Source organism: Meleagris gallopavo, chromosome 25 (assembly GCF_905368555.1).
Source record: "Meleagris gallopavo chromosome 25, MGAL_WU_HG_1.1, whole genome shotgun sequence".
NCBI lineage: Eukaryota > Metazoa > Chordata > Aves > Galliformes > Phasianidae > Meleagris > Meleagris gallopavo.
In genome coordinates this window covers 609,540-621,863 of record NC_139428.1, presented here as the reverse complement: position 1 = coordinate 621,863, position 12,324 = coordinate 609,540, and the positions used below count along the sequence as shown (strand labels likewise).

Below are 12,324 nucleotides of genomic sequence, written 5' to 3'. Positions count from 1 at the left end.
CAGGGGATGATGCTCCAGGATGGGGTTTCTCCAGGACCTGGAGGCAGCCCAGGCTCTGCAAGGCTGGGACGTGATGTGTCGCTTCTCTGCTGGCATTTTGGGTGGAAAAGAGCCAAAGGGAATGAAAAAAAAAGAAAAAAAAGAAAAAAAAAAAAGCCTTGCAAATGGGACCCAGCTGAATGATAGAGCTAAAGGTGCAAGCGTCTGTTGGAGCAAATGTCTCCACTCGTTGTTCAGCCCCAAAGGGATATTTTGAGCTGGGAGAGCTCAGCCCCTCTTCCTTGAGCCAAATGATGCTGTGCTCAGCCCCAGGCTGGAGAGGATGCTCGTGGCTCACATCCAAACACAGAGAGCATAGATCATATCAGAAATAAAGCACAACAGCGATGCTCTGTGGACAAAAAGCATCCCAAAAGCAGCAACACAGAAAGCCAGGTTGCTCAGACAGGCAGAGGGACAGGGGGTCTGGCTGGAGGAAGGTATTTTAGCTGGAAATCAGGAAGGAAATGTCCATAAGCACAGTGTATGTGTGTGCTGCCTCCTGCCATGGAGGAGGGATGAAGATGGGTTGATGTGATGAACAATGTGGGACAACCCCAGCGTGCTGCACCGTGTGTTCCCTCACTCAAACAGCACATGGAGAATGGAGGGGTCCCAGCAAGCTCATCACCTCCTCATGACCTCAGTGTTGTCTGAGCAAGGGTTTGGGTCATCCAAGGCTGGCTGCATGCCTCCAGACTCTAAGCCTGGATTCTGAGATCCAGAAAGCCTCAGCTTGGCACCACCAGGGCAGACCCAACACCGGTCCCAGCACCGGTACAAACATCAGCAAAGTGTGCGTGGGATGGAGAAGCTCAGCCCATCCCATCCTAAGGGTGACCATGGGACATGGCGTCCCAGGGAGGGGACGTGGGACATGGGAGCTTTGAGAAAGCCATAAGCAGGAAGCAGTGAGCTAAAGGGATTTTTTTGTGCAACAGTGACTTGTGTGCATTACAGGAGCATGTGTTGGAAGGAGGTTAGCTGGGGCGAGGCGGCTCTGCTGCCTTCGGGAGCTGCAGGAGATACAGCCTGTTCCTGCTCACATTGGTATTTATAGATACAGATGTTGCTCTAGCAGCAGGGTTCAAGCTTGATTTTTTTTCCCTGTCTTCCTTCTCATCCTTTCTGTGCTCTTCAAAGCGATGCTGGAAGTACAGAAAGGCGGTGCTGGAGGTACAGAAGCAGCACAGGGATCAGCAGGGGGATGTGCAGCACGTGGGCTGCCATTGGCCCCAAAACTGCTGCCTTCTGCATGGAGAACATCCAACGCAGCAGCAAAAAAGGGGCTGATGCAAACCCTATCATCCTCACCACCACCCCTCATCCCCAAGGCCAGAAAAGAGCTGTGATTTAATGCATTTCTGTGTTCCTTCTCCTGCTGCTCTCACCCCAGTGCTCCCCTGGATGCTCCATTGGGCTTCTTGGGAGAGGAAGAAAGTGACCCGAAATAAATCCCTGCCCCAGGGATGTGGGGTGCAGGAGCTGCTTGGAGCAGGAGGTGTTCACTTTGGAAACTGGGCCGTGGTTTTGCTCCACTATTAATTATAGATGCTCTGCAGTCCATCTGGGAGGCATTAATGGCTCCGGCTGCAGATCGCAGGGCTCTGCGTGGCACCGTGAACAGGCTGGAAGTCCAATTTGGATTTCCCCGGGTGCCTCATTTAAATGAATTATGGAAACGCTTTCCCCTCCTCTTCAGAGCAAAAGCCAGGCGGGCTGCTGCCCGATGTGTTAATCCCATGAATAAAATAAAACCAGGAGAGAGCACGCACTGCACAGAATAAATCGCTGCTGCGGGGGCTCTGCTTGGGACCCCTGGGCATGAGGGCCCTCCTGCCTTCAGGTGATGTCACTGAGATCCCCGACTCCTCTGCGACCCAAAGGAGGGTGACACCCCTGTGGGATTTTAGCCCTGACCCCTCTCTGCTTTATTTCACCCCACTGAATTTAGCAAGGCAATGATCACAGCCACCTTTGGTGAAGCAAGCTCTGGTTTTCCTCAGTTTCTCACATTACTCTCACACACAGAATCACAGAATCGTAGGGGTTGGAAGGGACCTCCAGAGATTGAGTCCAAACCCCTGCCAAAGCAGGTTCCCCACAGCAGGTGGCACAAGTAGGTGTCCGGACGGGTCTTGAACATCTCCAGAGAAGGAGACTCCACCACCTCCCTGTGCAGCCTGTTCCAGTGCTCCATCACCTCACCTAAAGAAGTTCTTGCACACATTCGTGCAGAACTTCCTATGCTGCAGTTTCTGGCCATTTCCCCTTGTCCTGTCTCCACACACTGCTGAAAGCAGTCTGGCCTCACCACTCTGCCCCCCACACCTCAGATATTTACAGACCTGGATCAGGTCCCCTCTCAGTCTTCTTTTCTCAAGGCTGAACAGACCCAGTTCACTCAGCCTTTCTCCATAGGGAGATGCTCCAGGCCCTTCACCATCTTTGTGGCCCTCCGCTGGACTCTTTCCAAGAGATCCCTGTCTTTTTTGTACTGGGGAGCCCAGAACTGGACACAGTACTCCAGATGAGGCCTTACCAGGGCAGAGTAGAGGGGGAGGATCACCTCCCTCCACCTGCTGGACACGCTCTTCTTAATGCACCCCAGAATGCCATTGGCCTTTTTGGCCACGAGGGCACACTGCTGGCTCATGGCCAACCTGTCGTCCACCAGGACGCCCAGGTCCCTCTCTGCAGAGCTCCTCTCCAGCAGCTCATCCCCCAGCCTGTATTGGTGCATGCAATTATTCCTCCCTAGGTGTAAGACCTTACACTTGCTTTTGTTGAACCTCATCCGGTTTCTTACTGCCCAGCTCTCCAGCCTGTCCAGGTCTCGCTGAATGGCAGCACAGCCTTCAGGCGTGTCAGCCAATCCTCCCAACTTCGTATCATCAGCAAACTTGCTGAGGGTGGCCACTGTCCCCTCATCAAGGTCATTGATGAAGATGTTGAACAAGACCGGACCCAGCACAGACCCCTGGGGGACACCACTGGTTACAGGTCTCCAGCCAGACTCTGCACCACCAACAACGACCCTCTGCGCTCTGCCAGTCAGCCAGTTCTCAACCCACCTCACTGTCCACTCGTCTGTCCCACACTTCCTCAGCTTTGTTATAAGGATGTCGTGGGACACAGTATCAAACGCCTTGCTGAAATCAAGGTAGGCTACATCCACTGCTCTCCCCGCATCCACCCAGCCAGTGACATCGTAGAAGGCTACAAGGTTGGTCGAGCACGACCTCCCCCTGGTGAACCCATGCTGACAACTCCTGATAACCTCCTTCTCTTCCAGTTGTCTGGAGACGGCATCCAGCACAAGCTGTTCCATCGCCTTTCCAGGGACAGAGGTGAGGCTGACTGGCCTGTAATCACCTGGATCTTCCTTCTTGCCCTTTTTGAAGACCAGAGTGACACTGGCTATCCTCCAGTCTTCAGGCACCTCCTCCATTCTCCAAGCCCTCTCAAAGATGACAGAAGGGGTTCAGCATCACTTCCACCAGCTTCCTCAGCACCCATGGATGCATCCCCTCAGCTCCCATGGATTTATGAACATTGGTGTTGCCTAGGCACCCTTGGACCACCTCTTCCCTGACTAAAGGGAAGTCTTCCATTCCCCAAAACCTGTCACTAACCTCCAGGGCCTGGGATTCCCGAGGAAGAGCTTTTTCACTGAAGACAGAAGCAAAGAAGGCATTCAGTATCTCCACCTTCTCAGCATCCCCCGTTTCCAGAACACCCCCTCACTTAGTAGGGGAGCCACATTCTCCCAAGTCTTCCTTTTACTGTTAACATACTTTAAAAAGCCTTTTTTATTATCCTGTATCACCTTCACCAGACTCAATTCCAGGCGGGCTTTAGCCTTCCTCATCACATCCCTGCAGGCCCTGACAACATTTCTATATTCTTCCCAAGTGGTCAGACCCTTTTTCCACATTTCATGGACCTTCTTCTTTCCTTTGAGTTTGTGCACGAGCTCCTTGCTCATCCACACAGGTCTCCTGCCACCCTTTCCTGATTTCTTGTCCTCTGTTCATTGTCCCCCAATGTTGTAATTCTGAGGTACCCCAACCAAGGAGGGTGAATTGGAGTAATTAGAGCAATTAGAGTTCGGTTTGCCCATTGGGGTGCATTGGCTGAACTGTTCCATGAAGAAAATAAAGGGCAGAGGCTGTTTGCACTGTGATAAATAATGGAGAGGAGACGTAAGTGAAATAAATCCATAGCAGTGCTATGGGCCATTCAAACCTCCCCAGGAAAACTCATGGGAATGATCATTGCTGGTGGATTATTCCTGCAGATTCACGGTTGCCTGTGGTGCACGTGGGGACACATAGGGACACACACAGGGCATGTCACAGCCCAGCTGAGCTGCCTAAGGAGCACAGCCCAGCTCTGCTCACACAGCCCAACACACCTGGGGGATGCAGAAAGGTTGCAGAGCGCAGGTGGCAAAGTATGGGGTGCAGGCTGAGTGGTGAAGGGGCAAGGATGAAGGGTGTAGGGTGAAGAATGCATAACATGGTGCTTGATGCAAGGTGAAGGATGCAGGAAGGATTGTGCATGGTGAGGATGCAGGATAGATGATGCAGGGTGCAGGATGCAAGATGCAGGGTGCAGCAGACACGATGCAGGGTGCAGGATGAAGGGTGCAGGATGTACTGTGAAAGGTGCAGGGTGAAGGATGTAGGGATGTGGGACACAACGTGTGGGGAGCAGGATGATTAGTGAAGGGTGCAGAATGAAGGATGCGTGAGACAGTGCAGGATGCAGGACATGAGGTAAAGGGTGCAGGACGTATTGTGCATGCTGAGGTTGCAGGATGAGTGCTGCAGGATGCAGACTGTAAAGTGCAGGACGAAAGATGCAGGCTGCAGGGTGCACAGTGCAGACTTAAGGGTGCAGACCGAAGGCTGCAGGGTGAAGGACGAAAGGTGCAGCACGTCCAACTCATGATGCAGGGTGCAGGATGCACGGTGAAGGATGTAGGGTGGAGGGTGCATAGTGAAAGGCACAGGATGGAGGGGGTGCATGGTGAAAGGTGCAGGATGAAGGGTGCAGGATGAAGGGTTGCGTTCTGCAGGAGGACGCGGGGCGCGTGCTGCCAGCACCACCTCGTGGCTACCAACGGGACCCCGCACGTCCCGCCCCCGTCCCCGCCTCCTCCCCGCCCCTCGTTCCCGTTGCGATGCACAGCTCGTCCCTGGGGTGCAGCCCTGCACGTCCCAGAGGCTGCAGAGGTGTGGGAGAAATGATGCAGTGCGCGGATGCAGGGTGCAGGGGAAAAGGATGCAGGATGTAAGATGAAGGATGCAGGGTGGAGTGTGCAGGGTGCCGGATGCAAGGATGGATGATGCAGGATGGAAGCTGAAAGGATGTAGGACGCAAGATGCAGGATGAAGGATGTAGGATACAGAATGAAGGATGCTAGGATGGAGGATGAAGGATGCAAGGATGTGAGGATGCGAGGATGGAGGATGCGAGGATGCAAGACGCAGGGTGAAGGATGCAAAGTGCAGGATGGAAGATGCAGGCTGCAGGGTGTGTACTGCAGACTGAAGGATGCTGGGATGCAGGAGGAAGAATGAAGGATGCAAGAGGATGCAGGGCATAGGATGCAGGATGAAGGATGTAGGATATAGGATGAAGGACGTAGGGATGAAGGATGTGGGTTGCAGGATGAAGGTTGTAGGATGAAGGCTGCAGGGTTCAGGAGACACCGGCTGCAGGGTGCACAGTGCAGACTGAAGAGTACTGGGATGCAGGAGGAACGATGCAAAACGCAGACCAAAGGTTGCAGATGCAAGGTGATGCACACAGCATGCACAATGCAGGTGATGTCCCACTGTGCAGCCACCATGAATGCACATGTTGAGAGACCCCAAGAGGACACAAGGGTGTCTGGGCTTTTTTCCAAACAAAACTTTATATAGGAGGCAGGGGGGAGCCCTGCAGGAGCCACCCAGCCACTAAAGCTCAGGGTTCACAAGCAACACTCAGCCCCCAGCATAGCTGTCCTCAGGGCTCCCTGGGGAAGTGCCTGGTGCCAGGTTCTGGTTCCTTGTCACCACCCAAAAGGCACCATGGTCCCAAGGCCACCAAGGCAGGTGAGAGAAGCCTGTGCAACCCCCTCCAAACACTTAAAGAGGAGGGGCTGGAGGCACTGCTGAAGGCACTAGACAAGCACAGAGGGTAGAAGAGCTTTACAGCAATCCTCAAGTCATTCTCAGTCCTTTCGCTGATTGTCCCTGCTTGGCACTTTATCCCTTTTAAATTAAAATGGAAAACCCACAAGAAGACACAAAACTCGAGTCCAGATGTAAGGCACTGGGCAAGGAGGGGACCCTGCAGCAGTGCTCAGCTGAAATCCCGCTCTGGCAGCACCAGGGGGGCCACCAACGTCCACACGTAGAGCAGCAGCCCGGCCCAGCTGGAGCTGATCTTCACCCACACGGCCGTCCAGGGGCTGTGCAGCACCCGCAGGGTGTCATCAGGCCTGGAACAGCAAACGAAAGGTGCATGCTCAGGTTTGTGAGCAGGACTCAGGTTTGTGCTGTGTGCTGGGGGATGTGAGCCTGGTGCAGCAGCTGTGAGCAAAGGTGGATGCTGCGTGCTGAAGGGTGTCCTGCTGCAAGCAGAGCAGGGATGTTGCAAGCGGGGGGATGCTGCAAGCTGAGGGGGTATGCTGTAAGCTTATAGGGAGTGCTGCAAGCCGAAGGAATGCTGCAAGAGGGTACCCAGTAAACTCAGACCCAACCAGAGTGTATCCATTGGGTGCTTGGATCCCTCCAAATAATGAATGCTGATGGGTTACATATTAGGTTTGCTCACATATGGACCCATCCCAGCCCAAGAGCAATGATAATCCCAGAGAAGGGAGGAGCAGAGGACAGGGTCACAACTGGTCCCCAGGAGCGCTGTACCTGTACCAGTTGGTGAGGGTCATCATGATGTAGAGGGCAGCAAGGAGGAGGCAGAGGTGGAAGAAGCTGTAGCTGTAGGTGACGCCCTCCTGCTCGTTGTCGTAGGCTCGGTGCACCCCGCTCTCTGCTGCTGCCTCAGTCCCAGCTCCAGCCCCGCTCTCCTCCGTCAGCATCAGTTTATTGACCTGGGTGTGGTCTGAGGAGCGGATGCTGCGAGCAGACAGATGGGCAGATGGGTCAGGTGAGGGGATGCCCTGCAGGGGTGTCCCTGAGGCAGCAGAGCACTTTGGGGGATACAGCTCACTCAACTCCTCCTGACATCCCAAAAGCTGTGTGCAGGACCCTGCGGGGTCCCAGTGTTGAAGAACACAACGGCGCTGTCACGGCCTCACCTGATGAAGAGCGTGCAGAGGATGAAGACCACCAGCCCCACAATGCTCGGTGCGTCCCACCACGTTGTCAGTGTCTGTGGGGCTGCAGCTGAGCCAGTACTGTTTCTCAGCAGCAGTGTGGGGTTACACTCCTGGGCTGGGGGAGGTCACAGGTGTCAGTGCCATCACTGACCCCATGCACCCCCCAGGGCAAAGAGGGCACTTACTGGGGACGTTGGCCAGGGCAGACCAAGTGATGAAGATGGTGTAAAGGGTGATGAGAGATGCCTGCAGCAGCCCTGAGTGTGGCTGAGCTTCCTGCAAACAGCACGGGAGTGGCTCAGGGCTCAGCCCTGCACCAGGGGGAGGCAGCAAGGCCACCCTCTCCCATCACCTCACCTGGATTTTGGGCAGGATGGATACGGCCGAGATGATGAGGCAGAGAATGAGGTTGATGCTGATGAGGACTTTGCCCTCCGTGCAGCCCTGGGGTTTGGTGTAGTAGACATAGAGCAAAGCAATGGCCGTGATGGAGGCAGCATAGAAGATGGAGGTGACAATGCAAAGGGCTGAGGAGGAAGGGGAGAAGGGAAGGGGCTGGAGCAGGGCCACGAGCATCACAGCTGGCCCCACGAGAGCCCCTGAGGCACAGCACCCACCTGCATACCAGCCCTTGGCATTGCTCTCGTCTGCATTGCGCAGCCACAGCTGGCTCCAGGAGTGGGCAAAGTCGATGAGGAGGATGAGCTGGATGAGGATGAAGAGGAAGGAGCCGACAACGCCGAAGTAGAACCAAACTTGGGTGGTGGGAGGGAAGTGGGTCAGTAATGGGACTGCAATGGTGTGGGGTGCATCAGGGCAGCACCAAGTGTGAGGACATGGAGGGTACAAACCCCATGGGCACCCCCCTGTCCACCCACAGCCCCTCACCTGATGTAAAGGAGCCATCAGGGATGTAGAAGGCCCCCACTGTGAGCCCCACCAGCAGCAGGAACTTGAAGAACCAGAAGCTGCAAGAGGGGAGAGGAGTCAGGGTCTGAAAATGGGAACCCCCAGCAGTTCCCAATACCAGGGATGCTCAGCTCCTTGGGGGCACCCCATGGGGAGCAGTGTCAGAGGGATGCCCAGCAGACACCTCAAATTCCCCAGCGCATTGCACACACCACAAATACTGTGCAGTACAAATCAGAGGACCTCAAAACCTAAGAGTGAGCTCAAACTGCCCTTCTGCTTTATCCCATGCCCAAAACAGAAATAAAAAGGGCAAAAATATGGCAGTGGCCTCCAGCCAAGCTTCCAGCCAAGCACGGGGATACACTCACCCATTCTGTATGGCAGCTCTCGGGTCCTTGCTGCTGCGCACACACACCATCAGCACGGCAAAGAGGAAGAAGAAGGCAGCTGTGGCAAAGCCCATGCGGTACACGGCCTTATGGCCCAGGAAACCACTGCAGTCAACGTCAGCTTGGACCCCCAGCACTGAGTCGCTGCCCCTGCAGAAACCTGGGAGCTGCAAGGATGAGGAGATGGGGAAAAAGGCATCAGAAGCAGCGACATGCCCCCAAAAATTCTCTCTCTGATATGTACCCATCCTGAGTTAACACCTCTGATCAAGTCCAGCCATCGCCCTGAAGGCAGCAGCATTACCTTGTGCAGCTCCTTCTCCACCCCAGGGATGATCATGATGATGGAGACCAGCGTACCGAGGAAGAGGAAGAAGGTGAAGAGCAGACGGGAGATGGTGGAGTTCTTGGCTGAGGGGCAGCAGCCGCAGAGCAGGCATGGTGCTGAGCCACACAGGCAGGACACCTGCAATGAGAGCCCAGAGATAAGTGGGAAGGGGGTGTGGGATGCACTCAGCTGCTGGGTTCATTTTACAGATGGGGAAAACACACGGTATTTATAAAACACACAACGAGTCCTGGCTGCCCAAATCCCCGGATACCACAAACCACGGTGGCAGGAGCACTGGGGAGATGCTGCTTACATCTCTGGTCCAAGTTTGACTTCACTGCTCCTCGAAATGTTGCTCCCACTAGATTGTCCAATAATTGGGATACTCACACACCTATTTAATGCCCGCAAGGTTTGGAAGAGCTCCAAGCAGCACCCAAACGGCCAATATTCCTTGCCTTAGAGGAAGAATAACCAAAGGGTTTTGCATTAAGACATGTTGTAACGTTGGTTATGGGGCAGGAGAGGGCCAGCAGCCAGTCCTGGCCACCACATCCTGCTTTGAATTTGTCTGTTCAGATTGGGGACTATTTTCAGCCTTCATCACCCCCAAAGTGCCGTGAGACCATGTCCAAAACCCTTATTTCCTAAAAGAGTGTAAAGATGGAGAATAAGTAACATTAGAAACACTTTAAGAAACATTTCTGGACTGTTAACCCTCTCCTGTGCCATACAAGTGAAAGGTCCTGAGTTAAATATCTGAGAAGAAAACAGGATTAATGTGACCCCTGAGTTTCCCTTAAACTGCCAAAGTCAACTGTGGGAGCACCACCACCATCCCAGCACCATGGCAAAGTGCCTCCAGGACCCAAAACTACATTTGCCCATTTTTCCCCCTCTCTGGTCTTCACTGAGCTGCTTTCCCTCTACCTGTAAGCTCACAGCATCAATTTATTTTGCTTTCAAAGCTCCTTTTCTTCCCTTTGAACTGCTCTTTCTGCCTTGCAAACATGAAGTTTGTTGTAGTGAATATGGGAGTCACTGCTGTCACTTCCTGATGTTGAAGCTTTTTGGGCACTGTGAGCTCTGCAAGTTCTGTGAAGGCGCTTTTAACACGAAAACCACAGCTTGTGCACATCCCCAGCACCCACAGCTGCTTTAAAAAGAAATCAAGCAGGAAGAACAAGGTTAGAGAAGGAAAAAGGGAGAAGCCATCTAAACGGGCATGGCCAGGAGATGCACTTGTTTATGGGAATACTGCAGGGCATCCCATGAGAGCATCCTTGAAGATGTGCAGGAGACACGACCTCATGCACCCCACTTTCACAGGATCATTACACTTGAAAAAGACCTCTAAGCCCATCAAGTCCAACCATCAACCCATCACCCTCACGTTCACTAAGACATGTCCCTAAGCTGGCTTTCCCTAGGATGGGTACATCAGCATGCTGCATGTATGAGGTTTTGGGGAGCCCACACCCAAGGGAGCAGGTAGCATCCAGCAGGGTGGAAAAAGCACGTAAAGAGAAGCAGCCACAGCACGGAGGTGGTGATGGGAAGCGTCAGGTTTCAGCTGCTGCAGATTAAAGATTAATCCCTCTGGTTTCACTGTTGACTTCCTCATTGAATACAGCTCAGTGCGAGCGTGGCTCGCATGGAACGGCAGCTCAGGGAGCACAAACAATGCAAAACAGTCTGCAAGGTCCTAAGCCAACAGCAACCCAACAAAATCCCACCAACAACCCAACAAACAGCAGCAACCACTCAGTAACAACCCAACAACCCCACAATCAACAGCAATGACCCAACAATCAGCATCAACCACTCAATAACAGCCCACCGACAACCCAATAAACAGCAGCAACCACTCAGTAACAACCCAACAACCAACAGCAATGACCCAACAATCAGCAACAACCGCTCAATAACAGCCCAACAACAACCCAACAACCTAACAAACAGCAGCTATGATCCAACAACAACCCAACAAAAAGCAGCAACCGCTCAGCAACAACCCACCAACCACCCAACAAGCAGCAACAACCACTCAGTAACAACCCACTAACAGCAACAACAACCCAACACCTCTTCTTGCAGGCTGCCCTGATCCCAGTACCCCTGAGGCTGCACTGACTGAGTCAGCCCAAAGCAATGCCAAGCAGCCGGTTGTTGTCTCCCATCAAATGAATGACCCTGCAGGTTAATCAGTACCAAAGCTTGCTGTCAGCGTGGGTTCAGGAGGTGGGCAACTTGTAGGTGCCAGCACTGCCCCATGGCCACGTTGACAGCAATGTGAAATGCAGGGTCCTAAACCTATGTAGACCCTATAAGAACGTGACTCTGCCTTGTTCCCACAGCCTGGGCCAAAATGCTTTTTTTGAAGGGGAAAAAAATCCATAATTAGGTCAGCATCATACACTGCCCTGGAAATCCCATTCCTGGCTTTTCCAACACGTGCCCAGAAGGAGAGGTATCCTGAGACACAGAACACACTGCACTCAGGCCAGACGTTATGACAGTTCCACCTCTGAAACTACGAAGCCAAGTTGCGAAAGCAGCTCCTATTCAGGCAGGAAGGTTTCCCAGCCCTGCCCTGGCTGTGCGTCATGGGCACAGCACCGGGAGCACCCAGCTGTGTCACCAGCACAGCACCCACGCAGCAGGAGCAGCCAGACCCCCATCACCCCGACTATTAGGGCTACAGCTCCTCCTGGGATGCCCTGAACCCCCCGGGACAGCCCCGATCCTCCCTGGAGGTGGGTGCAGGGGAGGGCTCAGCTTTTCCCCACTACAGAGGTTTCACCCCATAGGGATGCCCCGATACCGTGGGCTCCTCCCGATACTCTGCGCCCTCCCTCCCCATCAACGAGCGCCTGCAAGATGGGACAGACCCCATGGGGTCCCTTTGGCTGGTGGCCCGGTGGGCTGCCCTGCAGTGGTTGTCCCCTGCTTCCCCCGGGGCAGAGGAGTAACCCCACAGGGTGCCCCGCATCCCCGTGGATACAGACGGGATGTCCCTCATCCCCCCCGGGGGGGAAAGGGCGCCATTCCTCCGCTGTTCCCCTGCTTCTCTCTCGGCTGCATCGGATCGCATCTCCCGGTTGCCCCCACCTCTCCCAAGCGCCCCCCCCCCGCCTCCCTCCCAGCCTCAGCTCTCGGAATCAGCGCAGCCCCCACCTCTCCCGCTGCCCCCGTCCCCCAGGGCACTCACACAGCTGAGAAGCGAGCAGACCCCCAGGCAGGCCCCCATAATGCGGCCTCTGCACCTCCCGGGGCGGGACTGAGGTTGGGGGAGGGGAGGCGGCTCCGGGGGGGCG

General features: G+C 54.4%; 1 protein-coding gene across 1 annotated transcript; it reads right to left on the bottom strand.

Annotated features, from left to right (window-relative positions):
• Positions 1–6,278: 6,278 nt before the first annotated feature.
• On the bottom strand, positions 6,279–12,324 carry SERINC2 (serine incorporator 2). Its single transcript, XM_085208708.1, has 10 exons — positions 12,219–12,324; positions 8,981–9,142; positions 8,656–8,843; positions 8,264–8,343; positions 7,993–8,130; positions 7,733–7,902; positions 7,561–7,651; positions 7,355–7,490; positions 6,963–7,172; positions 6,279–6,535 (listed from the first exon to the last, which is right to left on the bottom strand). The coding sequence occupies exons 1-10, from the start codon at positions 12,255–12,257 to the stop codon at positions 6,397–6,399; spliced, it is 1,353 nt and encodes a 450-aa protein (XP_085064834.1). The 5' UTR covers positions 12,258–12,324; the 3' UTR covers positions 6,279–6,396.

What these genes read in the sequence shown, in the direction of transcription:
- SERINC2 (XM_085208708.1), bottom strand. Translation starts at nt 12,257, where the DNA reads ATGGGGGCCTGCCTGGGGGTCTGCTCGCTTCTCAGCTGT. An exon ending in TGGAGAAGGAGCTGCACAAG is followed by an intron (nt 8,844 to 8,980) that starts GTAATGCTGCTG and finishes TCATCCTTGCAG; the next exon opens with CTCCCAGGTTTCTGCAGGGG. An exon ending in TGCCAAGGGCTGGTATGCAG is followed by an intron (nt 7,903 to 7,992) that starts GTGGGTGCTGTG and finishes CTTCCTCCTCAG; the next exon opens with CCCTTTGCATTGTCACCTCC.